This window comes from Lytechinus variegatus, chromosome 13, assembly GCF_018143015.1.
Source record: "Lytechinus variegatus isolate NC3 chromosome 13, Lvar_3.0, whole genome shotgun sequence".
NCBI classification, from domain to species: domain Eukaryota; kingdom Metazoa; phylum Echinodermata; class Echinoidea; order Temnopleuroida; family Toxopneustidae; genus Lytechinus; species Lytechinus variegatus.
The window spans coordinates 32,261,326-32,280,758 of record NC_054752.1 but is presented as its reverse complement, the minus strand read 5'-3'; the positions used below and the strand labels follow the sequence as shown (position 1 = coordinate 32,280,758).

Below are 19,433 nucleotides of genomic sequence, written 5' to 3'. Positions count from 1 at the left end.
CATCGAGTCATTATGGTCTTGATGAGCGGTCCTACATTCTTATCTTCCACCGCCCTCTTCCCCGAGAATTGGTTGTCTACAAAACGACTCCTGTCGCTACCAAAGGCCATGGACTGGTCCTAAAGATTCAAGGGATCAAGATGAAAAAACATTCATATTATTGGAATACATCGAGTCATTATGGTCTTGATGAGCGGTCCTACATTCTTATCTTCCACGGCCCTCTTCCCTGAGAATTGGTTGTCTACAAAACGACTCCTGTCGCTACCAAAGGCCATGGACTGGTCCTAACAGTATGAAGAATTAAGATGAAGAAAACAATTGGAAATCGCAAAGGTGCAAAAGAATTGATTGCACAAGCAGGGGTGTTTCATTGACAGCTACTATTATTTCCAAAGGAGATCAAATCAATTTTCTGAAATTGGATTGGTCTTAGCTTTTTTTTCAAATGATTCTAGATGCAATGACACAGGTATGGGATTGCCCACTAAGTAACAACCAAACTTTACAAATATTCATTTAGAATCTTAAATTAGGCTTGTTATTGGAAAGTCATGAGTAACTTCACAAACAGATTTGTGAATAGCCCCCTCTGAGGTACAGTATAAAGACATAGGGGATTTAAATAATCACCCTCCTTCCCAATGTTAGGCAAATGCCGTTTAGTTTTAACTGACTATACACAATGTGATCCAGGAAACCCCACAATCGTACTTATAAAAATTCCTAAAAATTTGAGAAACCAGGGAAGCACTTCAAACAAAAGTTTGTCACTGGTTGGGGGCATCATAGTCAAGTGGTTATGAATCTGATCTTTGAGGGGCGTGGGTTCGAATCTCAGCCACGGCGTGTTTTCCTTCAGCAAGAAATTTATCCACATTGTGCTGCACTCAACCCAGGTGAGGTGAATGCGTAACCAGCAGGATTAATTCCTTGAATGCACCAAGCGCCTTTGGCAGCTGGAGCTACAGCTGGGGATATATATAGTGCGCCATTGAATAGGAAACTAGATAAATCTGCACCTCATAAATGCTATATATTGTAGTGGTTTTCACCCACTCGTTTGTTGTCAGCCAATCAGATTCAATCATTTGCAGTAGCTTGTAACACCTGCCAGTTAAAATAACTATTACTTTCATGAAAATACTCCCAAGATCTTAACTCTGCCAGCCAGCCAGAGACAATAACTTACCTGTAGATCACACTCTCCTCCTTGATCACAGATGGGGCAGTCCAGGGGATGGTTGACAAGGAGGAACTCCATCACACCTTCCCTGGCTTTCCTGGTCAGTTCAGAGTCTGTCTTGATACGCCATCCCTTCATGACTGGCATTGCACACGCAGCAACAGGCTACAATCAAACACAAATCATGGAGTCAATTCAACAATTACATTTACCATACTATATAGCTAAGAACATAATATTTCTGAAATAAATGCTATGAAAACAAAATATATTTCAGTCAGAAAACAGAAATTCCTGCAGGATTGCAAGAAAATCAAACATTAAACATTTTTTACTAAATTTCAATTATGGAATAATGGAAGAGGAATCATTCCCGACCCTCATGCCCAACATCAGACAAGTAGAGATTTAAAAGTTCTTGTTCTACATACCCAGTAGACCAAAGGACACTGCATGACCCGACCCGCCAACCCCTTTATGCCACTTCTTTTCCCTTTGCTTCCTCACTAAGCACTTGAAGAAATTAACTTGTGAGAGATCAATTTCAAACTACGCTCATGGATGCTTACAGTATGTGAGTGAGGATGATCTAGCTCATCGTCTTTCCTTATTTGCTCCAAAACATTTCCCCAAAGGTTTTACCAGAAATCATATTTTTAATGACAGTTGAAATCTCTGCGTCTGCCATCCCCAGACCATACTTTCAAAATTGCTTATGTGACCTTGTGACCCCTCACTTCGACACTAAAAAAGCATATTAACTGCCTGAAATATGCATACAGCAAGTAACAGCAAATTTTCAACCCTATGTTTCAAAATCACCATTTGAGTTCAGGCCTAATATTCAAGATTAATTCAATATCTAATTTTTCAAACACAAATGTACAATAATTGAAAATGAATGCTATTTCTGTTTAAAAAATTGAAGAGTTTTTACCTTAGCTGATTTTTCCACTTCTACAAGACACATGCGACAGTTTCCAGCAACAGATAACCTTTCATGATAGCAGAATCTTGGAATTTCAACTCCAACCTCGGCACAGGCCTGCAGGGATAATAACAAAGGATGAAATTAAAGTGATGATTTAAACATAGGAGATACATGTAGATAATGTTGTTACAAGACTATCAATCCCTCTTCAATTAAACAAATTGTTCAACCGAAGCAAGGTAAAATTGAAGAAAATATTTCACATACATGTACAGTGGTATTGAAATATCAGACTGACCGATTCAAAACTGATCTAAAAAAATGTCTACTTATATAAAAATGTTGTAATATTTACAGAATATAACTCAAACATTGAAGGCAAAATATAAAATAATTTTTCAGAACAGGAGTCCACCTTAAAGAAAAGAAATATTTGTTTTTCAAAAATGATGAGAACTCTTCACGAAACTCATTTTCAAAACAAATTGCCCTCAGCCAATCAAAATTTATGATTTCAGTAGCTGATAACAAAAGCCTGAAAGTTGGAATTAATAACAAGGTTTATGAAACTGGACATTACCTGAAGCACCGTGGTTCCGGGTTCTACCATCACACTCTGATCATCGACAAAGACCTCGATCTTCTCTGAAACAGGAGAGGTCGTAGAGAGCATCCGAGAGGATGTGGGCTGCAGCAACTGCCTGGTTGCCGTCCATGCTCTTGATGCTGGTGCCCTCAACATGGTGACTGCAGAAAAAAGATAAGTTCTAATGATTACTTGATCCTAATTTCTGACTTTGACAAACAATATAGTTTTTAATTAGTCAATTCAATTCAGTTATTCCACTTTACAGTAAACTAAATGACAGCATTAAAATAGCAACACAGAAAGTCACATTATCACATACAATGAAACAGTAAATATATTACAACAAAAATAGCAATACAGGACATTATAAAGTGGGTTGCGGCTAGAAAGATACTGCCCTTATGTATAGGCTGACAAGTTTGAAAAAGGAATCACAACACCAATTACACGTGTTCTCATGTCAATAAAGATATTTTCCATAAAAGATGTATGTATCTCAATCTGAACGATGATTAAAATTAATGTCATATTAGCAGTGGCCCAGTTCTGCAACCAAACATTTGTGAGGGTTTAGATAAATTGTTTCCACCAGCATAGGGAAAAAAGATCACTAAAATAACACCTCATCGGCCGATTAATTATCATGAATTGTATATTATATTTATCAGCCGATGCAAGTATTTTACGATTCATGAAATTTGTAGGCCAATGCAAGTATTTTTTTTAATCTAAGTTGGCACTGCTCATGATTTTTGATAAAGAAGATGGATTTCCTAGGCAAATCCACTTTGTTTACATGTGTCTCTTATAATTTTATGGGCGGGGATTCAAAACTCCAATGATGAAGTACCATATGTCAAAGGATTTTAAAAAGACATCATCATGGAGTCCTCAAGACGATGTTAAACACAACTCAAATACTTGCGCAACATCATGTACATTGCCCTATTCGTCAGTGTGTATAGTCTTTATAAAGCCAATGCAGGGCGCGACAAACCTGCTTGCCCGGGGCAAGTGAAAATGACGTGCGGCAGGGCGCGACAAACCCGCTTGCCCGGGGCAAGTGAAAATGACGTGCGGGCAAGCACCTCTCAAAGTCAATTGCCCGATCGGGCAAGTGGTTGTTGCGTCTTTTTTTCTGTACCGTACCTTGTTTTTCCATAAATCATCCAAAATCATGAATAAGCCTTAAAAAATAGCGAGTAGCGCAGTTTCAAATTCCGAAATTGCGTTATTTTTTCTGTACCACGTATTTCCATACATGGTACCAGGTATGAAAAAAATCAACGCAATGGCCGGGAAACAGTTGAATGTAGTATAGGGGTCCATTATGACTACCACCATGTGCAATTTCTAATGCACATTTTCCCCCTTCCGATATCACAATTCTGTGATAAAATAATTAGAATTACACAGGAAATAAATCACAGAGTCTAGTAACCTCGCATTGGTGAGTTGTCATGTCATTCGGCTTTGCTTTTCGAAACGGCCTATTAACATCCAAAATAACTTGCCGTATTTGTTAATTATAACTTAAAATTCATTTGTTTCCCTTTTTGAGGGGATGAGGTAAATATCAGACAATAAATCATCAAACAAAGCTCCATCTATTTTACAAGGCCGGCGGGAGGCTCACACACGTGCGCATACTAGCTAGCCAGTCTGAGCTCTGTCTCTCTGCCAGAGCTCTGGGGGACAATTCGCTCAGTAAAGGCCTCAATGATGGTGATTTTCTGTTTCAGACAGAGTTTACATTTCGGGTATATTATTCAAAACTTCCAATAAAGTTTGATGATTTCTTCATTGTCATGTATATTTAAGTTATTAATGAATACATTCTCACCAAATTTAGACTCCCCTATAGAGAAATGCAATTTTCGTAGAAGTCTGCGTTTTCAAAGAACTTCAGGAAAAGTTAGGGTATGTGGGCCTCTATTACATGGCCGAGTACAGGTTATTGTACTGGAATAGGCGAAGTAGAAATTAGATATTGAATTCATTTATATCAAAGTTCAACTCACAGTCACACCCTCACAAACACACACACACACACACACACACCCAACATTCTAAGCATAGTGAAAAAAATTACTTAAAAATCATTCAATATTAAACAATGTTACTAATAATTCATTAATAAGTGAACAGGTATTCCTCAAAATAGAAAAAAAAGTAGCATGTGAAAACATGTAGATAAAATTATTGACCGAGTGGAACATCATAAATGATGAAGAAAAGACTTGATGGTTTCCAAATAATTTTTTTTAAATCAAGGAAATATGGAAAATAAATGACCATTTCATGGATTTAAAGATGCAAAATGTGAAATTTTAGCCACTCCACTTTTGATAAAATAATTTTTTCTGAGTCAATAAAGAGCTGAACATTTTTCACTGGCTTTCTTTATAGTTTCCAACTACGGTAAATGAAAGCAATTCTAAGGAAATATGTTACACAGGTAGCCATTTCATGGATTTAAAGATGCAAAATATGAAATTTTAGCAACTTTTGTTGAAGGGTTTTTTAAAACCTTAAATACCCATAAAATATCAATTTTTTTCTCCAAAATAAACGTAAAGACTCACGCCTACGTTGCTGAAAATATCCTTTCCAATGTGTGTTCTTTTATACTGGACATGATTCTCAATTGTTATTTAGTATACCTTAATAAAAATAAGAGTAGTGCCGTCATAATGAAAAAATTATTTAAAAAATTGGGCAAGCAGTTTTTTCTATCGGGCAAGCAAATTTTTTCATCACTTGCCCAACAGGGCAAGTGACGAAAAAATTTTTGTAGAGGCCTGCGTGCGGGCAAGCAGTTGTTTTGAAAATTAAAAAGAATTTTTTTATAAATTGCAATTATCGGCCAATTATCTCTCGTACAATGTCATGACAGTAAAAAAACAGTGGAAACATGTAAAATCAGTGCCCATTTACCGACAATTTATCTCCAACGGTCCCGTTCTATGGGGGCTGCCATCTTACATGTACTTTCTAAACTACACTGTGCGCATGCGCTACTGATCGACGAAGAAGCTAGCTGGGGAAACCCCCTCTCGCCCTCTGAGCGCAAGCGAATGCAAGTTTCGGAATGACTCGGCCAGGACCAGGGTGACCAGATGTCCCGTATTTTATTCATTTCTAACAAAACTTAGTTTTTTTCATTTTAAAGATATACTAAAAAAAAAAAAACACCAAATACATGTATAATTAGGATTATTATTATATGACTGGATTGGATTGTTGTTTATTTGCTTGAAGTTTAAACTGTTTTCTCTTTCAGTTTCTTTTCTATCCTTTCTTCATCCTTCTATCCTTCCTTCTTGCCCTTTTTGTTATATCTTTAATTCCTGATCCTTTCTCTCTGTTTTCATTTTCTTTCTTTCTCTTACTTGCCTTCTTTATAACATTTCCTTTTTTTTATTATTTCCTTTATTCTTTCTTCCCTTAAACTTTTCTTTGCTTCCTTCTCCCTTTGCATCGTTTTATTTTTGTTCTTTCTCTCCTTCCATTATTTTCTTTCATTTTTTTCATTCTGGCCTCCCTTCATTCTTTCCTCCCTCTCTTTCCTCCTTTCTTTCTTTCATTATTTTTTCATTTTGTCCTTATTCTTTACCCTTGTACTTTCTTTCCCTTTCTTCCTTCATTCCTTCCTGTTTTCTTCTGTTCCTTTCTTTCCAAGAATGAAGGAAACATTTTCTTTCCTTCATTATTTCTTTCCTCCCTTTTCTTTCTTTTTGTAATTTCTCTTTTTTTGGCTTTCACACATTTACTCATCTTCCTTCTTTTCTTTTATATTCAATTCAAAGAATGAAGGAAACCTTTTTATCTATTTTTATACTCTCTCTCATCCTTCATTTATTATAACTTTCTTGTATTTTTTTTATTTCCTTCATTTTCCCTTCATTTTTCCTTTCTTTCTTCTTAATTCATCTCTTTTCTTTCTCTCCTTCATTCTTTCGTTCACACTTCCTTCCAATTCTTTATATTTTTTTCACAAGTCTAACACTGTGTAGCCTTCTTTCTTGATCCTTTTTTTTGTTGTTGATTACCCCGTATTTCATTTTGTCTAATCTGGTCACCCTGGCCAGGACTCGGCTTCAACTTCAAACCAAATGAACAATGAGTCGTCAGACAAAAATAGGCGATTTTTTTGTTGCGATCGGCGACCAGGACAACTTGAACAAGCGTCAGTAAATCAAGTTCAGCCAGGACAGAAAAGAATAATTAAAAGCAAAAGAATAAAAAAAAATCAGTTTTTTCTATCGGGCAAGCAAATTTTTGTATCACTTGCCCGACAGGGCAAGTCAAGTGATGATTTTTTTTTTGTAGAGGCCTGCAATGGTATGCTGACCCAGGTTTCATGGAGAGTAAGCATACGATAGTTTAAGTAGAATTACTTGGCATTATCGTGATATTGGGAACCACCGTTAAAGGCGGTAACTTCACATGATACAGCACTCAGCAGCGCTTTATTCAGAATTTTTAGCTCAGTCACACGCACGGTTCCTACTTCCCTATTTCCACCTCCATTCACATGATTCACTTTGCACAAGTGCGCATATAAAAATTGACAAGTCGTTCCCGAAACCACGATTTGCCCAACTACTTTTACTCTCCAGAAGCCTCCAGGGTCCGGTAATCCTCTGTTTTAGGGGTCCAAATTATTTTAGGTTGCTAACTTCAGGCAAAAGTCACAAATGCACTTACAATGAGAATAAGTCGTCCGCAAGCTACAAGGCCGTGAACGTATGAGCGCGCTCAATCGCCTATCGGCCTGGCTGGTCAATTGACTGCTCTCCCTGGGAGTCAAGGCGAAAGGTGGGGGGGGGGTCCAATAGATACATATATATTGCTATATATCACCTCTGTCCTGTCTGTTTGAGGGGATTTTATTAGGCCTAATTGTGGCATTGGGGGGTACATTTATTTTTAGGGCATAATGATGACATTGGTAGCAAGGAGAAGGGGTGGTGGCAAGAGGGGATGAACTGCTCCATTATTAAGGGGCGCAGGCACAAGGGGGGGGGTCCAATAGATACATATATATAAACACCTCTGTTTGAGGGGATTTTATTAATTGTGGCATTGGGGGGTACATTTTAGGGCATAATGATGACATTGGTAGCAAGGAGAAGGGGTGGTGGCAAGAGGGGATGAACTGCTCCATTAAGGGGCGCAGGCACAAGGGGGGGGTCCAATAGATACATATATATTGCTATATAACACCTCTGTTTGAGGGGATTTTATTAATTGTGGCATTGGGGGTACATTTTAGGGCATAATGATGATATTGGTAGCAAGGAGAAGGGGTGGTGGCAAGAGGGGATGAACTGCTCCATTATTATGGGCGCAGGCACAAGGGGGGGTCCAATAGATACATATATATTGCTATATAACACCTGTTTGAGGGGATTTTATTAATTGTGGCATTGGGGTACATTTTAGGGCATAATGATGACATCGGTAGCAAGAAGGGGTGGTGGCAAGAGGGGATGAACCTGTCTGATATTAAGGGGGGCACAAGGGGTTTGGGTGATAGATACATGTATTGCTATACAAAGCACCCCTTCGGTATACTATGATATTTTATTTATGGCATGGTGTTTAATAACAGCGTATTGTATGTAAAGATCAAGTGCGTGATCGAGTAAAATTGTGAGTGAATGAGTGATTGCGATCGCATGCGTGTCTGTGTGTGTAGTTGTTTGTATGTGTGCGTGAGTATGTGGTTGTGTATGTATGTGTATCTGTTTGCATGTAATTATGGCATTGTAGCCTAATCACCCTATCTCCTCCTCGCAGACTAACAAACATCCCTTACACTAACACACCAATCATACACATGCACACATATATACACCTAATTAAATGCCACCTCAATCATCTACATACAAAGCCCTCTCATATATATGCGTCCACAAATACGTATTCATACTTCTAAATAAATTTATATACATACGCACGCTCACACATTTACACAAAACATACACACATACACATACCCATACTCACGCACACATACAACCACATGCAACTACACACACATACACGCGTGTGACCGCACTCACTATTTCACTCGATCACGCACTTGCTCTTTTCATACAATGCGCTGTTATTGAACCCCATGCAATAAATAAAATAATCTCAAAGTATACCGAAGGGGTGCTATACAAAGCAATACATATCTGCCAACCCAACCCCTTGTGCCCCCCTTGCACCCCCCTTTAATATCGGACAGGTTCATCCCCTCTTGCCACCACTCTTTCTCCTTGCTACCAATGTCATCAATATGTCCTAAAATGTACCCCCAATGCCACAATTAATAAAATCCCCTCAAACAGGAGGTGATATATAGCAATATATATGTATCTATTGGACCCCCCCCCCTTGTGCCTGCGCTCCTTAATAATTGAGCAGTTCATCTCCTCTTGCCACCACCCCTTCTCCTTGCTACCAATGTCAACATTATGCCCTAAAATGTACCCCCCAATGTCACAATTAATAAAATCCCCTCAAACAGAGGTGTTATCTCGCAATATATATGTATCTATTGGACCCCCCCCCTTGTGCCTGCGCCCCTTAATAATGGAGCAGTTCATCCCCTCTTGCCACCACCCCTTCTCCTTGCTACCAATGTCATCATTATGCCCTAAAAATAAATGTACCCCCCAATGCCACAATTAATAAAATCCCCTCAAACAGAGGTGATATATAGCAATATATATATGTATATATTGTACCCCCCCCTTGTGCCTGTGCCCCTTAATAATGGAGCAGTTCTTCCCTCTTGCCACCACCCCTTCTCCTTGCTACCAATGTCATCATTATACCCTAAAATGTACCCCCCAATGCCACAATTAATAAAATCCCCTCAAACAGAGGAGGTGTTATATAGCAATATATATGTATCTATTGGACCCCCCCCCCTTGTGCCTGTGCCCCTTAATGGAGCAGTTCATCCCCTCTTGCCACCACCCCTTCTTGCTACCAATGTCATCATTATGCCCTAAAATGTACCCCCAATGCCACAATTAATAAAATCCCCTCAGAGGAAGTGTTATATAGCAATATATATGTATCTATTGGACCCCCCCCCTCCACCTTTCGCCTTGACTCCCCGGGAGAGCAGTCAATTGACCAGCCAGGCCGATAGGCGATCGTACGTTCACGGAATTGTAGCTTGCAGACGACTTATTCTCATTGTAAGTGCATTTGTGACTTTTGCCTGAAGTTAGCAACCTAAAATAATTTGGACCCCTAAAACAGAGGATTACCCAGGGTCCAGGGGAGCGTTTCATACCTACCTACCTATGGATACCTATGGATGCTTCTGAACGCAGTCTAAGACTCTATATTCAGTTCCAAATTCTGTCTCCTTTTTAGGTTGGCCGGGTCATGTCCTGGTGGGTCAGCATCAAACTTGAACTTCACAGGTTCACATCTCCAATACTTATCCAATCCATTCTCGAAGCTGTGGACACTGGGTGCATTTACTAATTCATTACTTAGGCTATTCCAAGGTTTCCTCATTCTTATGTAAAAGGAATTCTTACGTTTCTCAGTTACTGACCTCGGAATGTACAATTTTTTATCATGACCCCTGGTAGGCCCCTGCACCTGTCCCAAATCTGGCACTACTTCCTGGTCATACCTGTGAAATAACTTGTATGTTTCGATCATGTCTCCTCGCGCACGGCGATAAGCTAATGTAGGAAGTTTTAGTTGAATCAATCTTTGTTCATATGGGAGGTTCTTAACCTCAGGTACCAACTTAGTGGCCCTTCTTTGTACATTTTCTATTGCTTGAATATGTTTCTTTAAGTATGGACTCCATACTGCATGAGCATACTCCAAATGAGGTCTAATCAATGCTTTGTATAGGAGCAAGAAGTTCTCCTTGTGAAGATAAACAAATGTTCTCCTAATAAGATTCATTAGCCTATTGGCTTTATTTATCTTTGACTGAAAGTGCTGGTCAAAACTAAGCTTTGTGTCAACGATCACTCCTAAATCTTTACTAGTTTCAACTTGTGATAGATTATGTGAGGCATTATCATGTGTCATTGTATAGTCATTGGAATCATCATTTCTTTTACCTATTGTAAGTACACAACATTTATCCGGATGGAACTTTAATAGCCACTTGTCTGACCATGAAACTAGACGATTTAAGTCCGCTTGTAATAACTCAGCATCTCTGTCATTTTTTACATGCTTGTATAACTTGGTGTCATCTGCAAATAAATGAACAGTACTTGACAATATCTGATCTGGTAGATCATTAATGTACATTACAAAAAGCAGGGGTCCAAGGACACTCCCTTGCGGTATTCCGCTGGTTACATCAGCCCAGTCAGAGAACACACCATTCACACAAACACGGTGCTGTCGACCAACAAGAAATGACCTAACCTAGTCTTGAGGACGCAATGATGATGATTTTTTTAAATATGTTATATATTTCTTCATCATTGACGTCTTGACACTCTCTCCATAGTGCCTTCAGCGAACGACCAAAACAAAGATGGATTCCCCCCAAAAATCCATCCTTTTAAACCGAATTAAAGAGCATTCATTTAATTTTATTAATTCTTACACCTTCCTACGCCTAATGCGTAGGAAGGTTTTAAATATTACTATTTAAAAATGTAAAAAAATGAAGATTTCTTACCTAACTGATGCCGCGTAGACCCCTCGTTCCACATGTAAACAACGGAAATACAATAGCGTCGACCCTTGAACCGCTTATGTATGACGTACTTCCGGAAAGCAATGCCGTCTTAACGAACAATTTAGAGATAAAAAATCTTATTTAACAAATATTAAAATTTATTTTGTGATCATAAATAATTCATATCAATATATATAAATTATTTATGATCACAAAATAAATTTTAATATTTGTTAAATAAGATTTTTTATCTCTAAATTGTTCGTTAAGACGGCATTGCTTTCCGGAAGTACGTCATACATAAGCGGTTCAAGGGTCGACGCTATTGTATTTCCGTTGTTTACATGTGGAACGAGGGGTCTACGCGGCATCAGTTAGGTAAGAAATCTTCATTTTTTTACATTTTTAAATAGTAATATTTAAAACCTTCCTACGCATTAGGCGTAGGAAGGTGTAAGAATTAATAAAATTAAATGAATGCTCTTTAATTCGGTTTAAAAGGATGGATTTTTGGGGGGAATCCATCTTTGTTTTGGTCGTTCGCTGAAGGCACTATGGAGAGAGTGTCAAGACGTCAATGATGAAGAAATATATAACATATTTTAAAAAATCATCATCATTGCGTCCTCAAGACTAGACCTAACCCACTCGCATATGAGCTTAGATATGCCAAATCCCTCAACTTTGTCTAAAAGTCTTTGGTGTGGGACCTTATCAAAGGCTTTCATGAAATCTAGGTAGATGACATCAACTGCACCAACAACCTCCAACATATTTGTCCAATCATCTAACACATTGAGTAATTGCAACATTGTTGATCGTCCTGATACAAATCCAAATTGTTTTGAACTGAGAAGATTCATGAAAGGACTTGTCAGACGTTTTATCCGACAAGTCCTGTTTTATTCGACAGTTACTATAGTAACAGTGCTTCTCAACCAATCAGTTGTCAGATCTGACAACTTGTCGGACAAAAATATTGATGAAACACCCCCCAGGATCCAGGCTAGTCTACATCCGCAAGAGCCAAGACACAAGTCAACTCGACATCAAGCTCTACACTACAGCGTACAGCTACAGCGTATACACACACGCTATCACACATGAACACCTACGAATAATAGGAAATTACTTCAGTTTTCCCATTCTCGAGGTGAACGGTAACTTGCCGACAAAATGATCAGAAATAAAGGCTTCTAGCGACGCAGATGTAACAAGTCAAAAGTTCGAATATTTACCTCAAAGTCGTTCAAATAAATCTCCTTCACTTCTAATACAGAGAAAAGGTAGTGCGATGAATTTTCCGGTAAAAGATATAAAGGATTTTCGCCAGCAATGGAGTTGCACAACCCGCACTGCCAGCATACGTAATGAACGAAATAATCGGTTGATTTTAATGAAAAACTCTCAGCTTGAGATGGTATCCTCAATGAAAGCACTTGTTTCCGAAAGAGATAATATGAAAAGTGACAGTTCGGAAATATTAAAAGCATATGCATATTTTGTTGTCATATCACAAATGGTGTAATTTATATTGAGTTTGTGGCATGAAAGAAGCAATCATGTTCATTCAATAATATGCCGAAAAATATTGAAAATGAGGACATAGTAAATCCCTAAATCATGAAGATGCGGGTGATGATGATGATGATGATGATGATGATGATGATGATGATGATGATGATGATGATGGTGATGATGATGATGATGATGATGATGATGGTGATGATGATGACGGTGATGGTGATGATGATGATGATGATGGTGATGATGATGATGATGATGATGATAATTTTAAGCAAGTATTCTTCAAGAACCAAGATTGTGATAATCTGATTTTTTTCTATGTAAAATGGTGTTTTACAGAAAAAGATTCCTATTATGGCTTCTGTTATACTTTAGGTTACTGCTATAAATACTGATTTCACCACTTTGTATACTCGGATTCATACACAGCGTGGGGAGGTCGCTAAAAATCCCTATTCAACATAATCAGATGACTTGTGCAATCAAAAGTATTCCAATTATTCAATCTTCCTTTTCTCCATCTCTTCTTATTCTTCCTCTCTCAGTAGATGGTCTTTTGGGGAAAAATATCAACATTTTATTTTGGAACTCTCATTTTCTCTTTTTCTTTCTTCCCAGCTTCCCTACCTTGGGCTTTTGATTTATTCCCTATTTATGTTCTGTTTTTTCTCTTATCTGATAGCTATTTTGATTCAACATTGTTAAATGCAGATTTTCCTTATAAACATCACAGTCACTATTGTTGCAAACATTACAGCTATTTCAGAACAAATTAATCAGGGGCCACGGAACGGTTTTCAAAGTGGGGGGGGGGGCTGGGCATGCAAAAATCACAATGGTAATTTTTACGTTTTTGTACACGGTTTCGGAAAAAGGTTTGGGGGCTGAAGCCCGCTTCCGCGGCCCCTGCTAATATTACACCGCGTACGAATGGCTATCGTACTCTTAAGCTTATCGAAATCACGCGAGCTTTATTTTCATTAAGCCTATATATTTCTATGGATATTTCATGATATTTCTCATAATACCACTTTTCCACACTTTCCTTCCATCCGAGCAGGTGCAGTCATGTAATTTGCTGAGGTGAAGTGTTCGATTCCACAGCAAGCCATTATCATAAAAGATCTTAACATCGGTACTCGACGGATGAAACGTGAATACCGCATCACCTTTCAAAGTGTTGTTCATCATGAAAACGGCTCCGAAGAGCAGACGGTAGTCATGTTGGGTTTTCAAGTGCTATCGAATTCGACATGATCGAATCGGCAAACGATAAATGTACCATCGCGCAGTAAGGAAGATAAAGAATATCGGGATATAAACATGGGATAAAGGTGTGATACCCCTTCTGGCACTGACATTAGAGAAAGTACATTAAAACGAGCGCGGGAAAACAAAATTAATATGAATTCGTTTGATAAGCCTTCGATTTCTGTCCTTTCATTCGATAAGATATCATTGATTATTTCTTTGCTGTTATACACTATGTAAAGTGCATTAACATGTCAGAAACCCATGTCATTAATACACATACTTCAACCTTTTCTATCCCGTTTCTGTCCTAGTAATTTAATGTTTTTTTTATTAATCTGTTTTATCTTAATGTCCCCCATCTTTCCTTAAGTGGAATTTATTCCGACAATTTTATTTCATTTAAACAAGAAACTCAATATTTCTAATGAGGGGTGTATTGGTGGATTTGATACTCCCCGTCATTATTTTCATTATATTTTTGATTGATTTTTTTTATTCGAGTTGATAAGGGTAAGAGAGACGCGAGAGACGTCTTCTTTTGATTTTAATTTGAAAAGCTATGAACAAAAACTTCGCGTTCCGCGCGGGAGGAGGGGGGGGGGACTCCCCCCTCCCTGCCCCTAGCTGCACCCTCTACCTAGGGAGCGTGCTTCGCGAGCTCTATTATATATTGGCACGCTTTGGCAGCACTTACCGTCCCCTTCAAAACTAAATCCTGGCTACGGGGTTGACCCAAACGTATATCTTTTGCTCTCCACCCCCCCCCCCATCTTATTCTAAATGTCCCTTTCCATCTTCCCACATGGAAAATCTTAGGGGAAATCGCTCCTGGGGGGTGTTTCACAAAGATTTAAGTATGACTTAGAGTCGCACTTAAATGTCTAGTTGCGCGTAGTATGAAAGGTATGATTGGTCAGATCATGCCAAAAGGACGCGCACTACTGCGTATTGATCAATAAGATTGCGCGTTGCATATCATGTACGCGTCGACATTTAAGTGCGACTTCAGTCATACTTAAATCTTTGTGAAACACCCCCCTGTTATAATATCATGATTGCTGTACGTTCTTGTAATGTTGCGTAGTGTTTGAAAATGAATCCATTGAATAAGGCAACTTCAACCCAAAGTTTGAACTAGATATACGAATGATTTGAATTTGAGTCAAACACTACCGAATCGTAACGAATGAAGTCTCATTAGCCAAACGATTAAGAATGACAATTATATCAAAATCTTTTTCTAAAAATTAAGAGGTACGCTATTTTCACGATTTCCTGCCAGGTAAATACGCCGATGATGATAAAACATGAACTCTGCGTTGAAGGTGACCCTCATACAGTCAAAACCAAGCGAAGGTCGCAATAATTCATCTCAAAATTTAACGATTACTCAATCCATCTATGCAAGGCGATATTAAATGTCAAATAAAAGTTGTGAAAATATATCGTAAAACACCAAATCAAATGATGAGCATTTCCTTCTGTCTTTCGTACTGGCCTTGTGCGTGAAAGAACAGTGTCTATGACTGATTACAACAGGAACATTATAAAGCAGAGAAGTTTATTCAACGATACATTATTCTAGATTATCACATTTTAACAGTGATCGTTATTTTTCATTACTTGTGGTTTTGTTTGATTTAGTCATATGTTATTGAATTGCATTTCATACTATTTAAATGAATATTTAATTGACAAGCAATGCTACACAGCGGATGGGGAATATAAGTTGCATTCGATTGAGCTTTTATAGTTTGTATAAAGTATATTACCTATGACTTAAAGATAAATCTCTTTGAAAATAATTACATTATTGATGATGAAATCATGTGTTGATAAAGAAGATGGATAATGTCATAAGATTTGGCCAGATTCTGGATTCCAGATCCCATGAATATAGATATCGAGCTGAAGCACGATATTAACCAAGCTAAAAGTTGAGTCATAAAGCTGCTTCCGTCAAATATTGCAAGATTTTATTCGATTTGTCTCATCAGATCAATTGTATACACTCTATTAACAATGTGACCTTATTAGAGGGTCGAATTTCATAGGAAGACGATTAATATAACGGTGAGTTGGCTCAGTTGGTAGAGCGCCCGTCTCACAACATGCAGGGGTCCGTTGCAGAAAGAGTTACGTTTAAACGCAAGTCAAAAAATCAATCGCAAGTCCCAAATGCGCGCTGTTGATTCGTTGAAAATTAAGTTGCGCATGATTTTTTAAAGTTACGATTGATTGCAACTCTTTCTGCAACGGGCCCCAGATCCGTTTAAGTAATTGTTTAAAACAGACCGAAGAGAAGTTAAAAGAAGGGAATATCTGCAACACTGCCCTGTTTGGCGTTAACAATAAGAGATAGAGCGAGCACCGTCGTTGCCGAACCCACCATCGTTGGCCAAAATAATTTTCGGAATATTTCTATTTCAGATTTCATTTCGAACAAATATGGATTTTCATTTTTTTTCTCACAAAAATTAAAAAGTTTCTTCCCTGTAAAAGCTGGTGTGTTTTCTCAAGAGGGCCCAATCCTGATATATCAAAGCTACACTCTTAAAAAGGTTGGGCAAAAAATGCAAAATTTTCAATCATCACGGGGCAATATACTGTACACAACTAACGGTTAAAATCTGTCCAAATTGGGGAATAAAACTGCTCAATTGGATAATAATTGCCCAGAATATTACCCAACACAGTGGACAGTATGTTGCCCAACATTTCAAGTGTGTACACCTTTGACAAGATTCTTCTTTTAAAAAATGTTAAGTGTAACTCTGATTCAATTGAAATATATCGTTTTTTAGTATAAACTCTAGGTTGGAATGCACAAATTGCAGATATTTGTTAGTCTAAAAAAAGATTTCGTTAATCCAATAACTTCTAGCGTTGTTCTAGCGGTTTGTTACTCCGTATAGGTTTAACTATCTCAGAAAAAAATGAGGTTCGTTAGTACGCTCTACAGTTATATCCTGTACTTCCTTTATACTTACAAAAAATGAAGAATTAAGATTCTGAAATAAACAAGTTTTTTTTTAATTATGTTCAAATGTTCAAGTAAATTTATTTCACTATTCAGGTGATTTTATGTGTATAACGGGATTTAGAAAAGGAACAAGAATTCGCCAAGGCAACTTTAAAAATCAAACACAAGTCACAGATGCGCGCTTCTCATTTGTTGAAAATCAAGTTGCATTTTTTCGGATTGCGTTTAAAACCAACTCTTTCTGAAACTTGGCCTCTGAAGTCCAATGGTATAAACTATAATTAGAATATGTATGGCAATATTCCCTTCTGAATCAATAATTTTGATATTGACACTATAGATATCTTATGATCCGTGTCAAATTTGCACCTGCACGCGTGTGTTGACCATTATTAAGACCAACGGAGCTTGTAGCTGGTGTAATATTTTCTCGCACTTTGAGTATACTCTGAAACTATCACGAAAAAGCGGTAGTTTTAATATGAATTCAGATATGCATCTGACCATTAGGATTACACATTAGAATATTGTTCGGCTTGGATATTCTTTATGTAGCTAGTGAACTTGATGCTGTATTTGTATATTACATGTTGTAAAACATGTAAAAGGGGTCTATTTCATAAGTGATATGAATGAAAAGAAAAGTTTGAATTAGTTTTGTTTGATGTTAATGTTTCGCATTCCACATAGGCCCAATGGCCAGTCTTGAATTAAAAAAAAGACACTATTTGACAACGCATGTTCCCATGAGAAAGAAAATTATCGATTAAAATTCCTAACGCAATGAAGAAATATTTCAGTGCAATGTGGAAGGCAACAGCTAGGATAAGAAAATTAATTCGGAGAAACTTTCAGTTCTGTGCCATTGGGAATTGTAGTATATCTGTTGCATAATTGTGTGTTTGTGGTCCGTTGTGGGTGAGGGTGGGTATGCGCCTACATGTACTGCGTACATAACAGGAAAGAGGGAAAGAGAGACAGGGCCAGAGATAGAGAGAGAGAGGGATATGAGATGAAAGGTTTTACTAGCGATTAAAAGCGCGCTTTATTTGGCGCCTTTTTCATGGGCTGTCGTCTGCATATGAACAGGTGATACGGAAACGGACCCCCGCGCGCCCCTACACTTTCCCATTGTTTACCCCTCTACTCCTGAGATTCCACTTATTGCCTCCTACCACTCGCCAAGCAGTGGCAGAATAAACTCATTTAAACGACTTCTCTCCCTTTCATATTTCCCCCAACAATAAATCTGATGCATTCGAAAGGAAGGCTGCATTAATCATATATGAATAATTTCTGGGCGGCATGGGGTTTGGGGTATCATACGCGCTCATGACATCTTATCATTTATGATATTTTTGACGATTTCCTGAATATCCTAATTAACCTTGAACCCTGGAGACCTCCATAGACCACGCATAATCTATATCATCATAGATATTTGAAATGACATTTATGATCAACAATTAACATCGATTTGAAAAAAATATCTCTTTCGGATGAAACATTAAATATGCAACAGGTGGCAGCCAATCAGAATGCTCGTAGCACGAAGATGCGTAAAAATTTCCATCATTCTGTCTAATCACCGAGTTCGTACGTTTGACCAATGGAGATGTAAGAGATAGGGACAGATGAATAGGTTGCTAAGCAACCAGATGCATTTTGGATGATGAGGGCGGTCCGGAGGAGGAAATTCCCCCAGGGGTTCGGGTATTTTGGGGCGCTTATATCTGGAGGCGCATCAGGTGGTTCAAGTCATTGGTAATTTTGCGAGAGCCGAAAGAGGAAACTTTGGTTTAAAAACAAATCTCGGAGAAAATTTCAATCGCATCCTCACCTTTAGTTTATACAAGGCTTCGACATTAACAGGAATCATTTCTCTTGTCTTTGATTGACCCTGTTTCCAAAATAGATTTTTAGCTTTCGCCAAGTTCAACTGTATAATTGTCTTACTCTTCTTTAAGGTAAGTTTAGATTTCATAGCTTTATAAATGTGTGGTGGTGGCACTAGCCAATACATGCACACCCTTGATTGATTATGAGGAGTACATTAATGTATGTCGTCAAACTTTCCTCTGAGTTCACAGACTTATAAGAAAGCCTTTATACCTTTTCTACTTTCCGTGTTAATGAGTTCAATGATCCATTTTTTTGTTTAAATAGGTCCTTTCCAATTTCCCCCTTTAATATATGACGTTTAAGAATAATAATATCACATTTTAACATTGATTTCATGTCATATCATGGCTTTGCATGCTTTCTGTGTTATGTTCAATGTATTTATGC

At 37.9% G+C, this 19,433-nt stretch overlaps 1 protein-coding gene across 1 annotated transcript; it reads right to left on the bottom strand.

Annotated features, from left to right (window-relative positions):
* Position 1: 1 nt before the first annotated feature.
* Positions 2-12,774, bottom strand: LOC121426059 (NADH-ubiquinone oxidoreductase 75 kDa subunit, mitochondrial-like). The gene is made up of 5 exons (XM_041622201.1): positions 12,619-12,774; positions 2,698-2,864; positions 2,124-2,231; positions 1,193-1,351; positions 2-287 (listed from the first exon to the last, which is right to left on the bottom strand). Exons 2-5 carry the CDS (start codon positions 2,857-2,859, stop codon positions 153-155), a joined length of 564 nt encoding a protein of 187 aa, XP_041478135.1. The 5' UTR covers positions 2,860-2,864; positions 12,619-12,774; the 3' UTR covers positions 2-152.
* Between the last annotated feature and the right edge of the window lie 6,659 nt (positions 12,775-19,433).

Excerpts from the sequence above, each read along its gene's own strand:
- LOC121426059 (XM_041622201.1), bottom strand. The coding sequence starts at position 2,859 with ATGTTGAGGGCACCAGCATCAAGAGCATGGACGGCAACCAGGCAGTTG. Across the intron at positions 1,352-2,123 it reads AAGTGGAAAAATCAGCTAAG|CCTGTTGCTGCGTGTGCAAT; the intron begins GTAAAAACTCTT and ends GTTTGATTGTAG. Across the intron at positions 288-1,192 it reads GAGGAGAGTGTGATCTACAG|GACCAGTCCATGGCCTTTGG; the intron begins GTAAGTTATTGT and ends TCATACTGTTAG.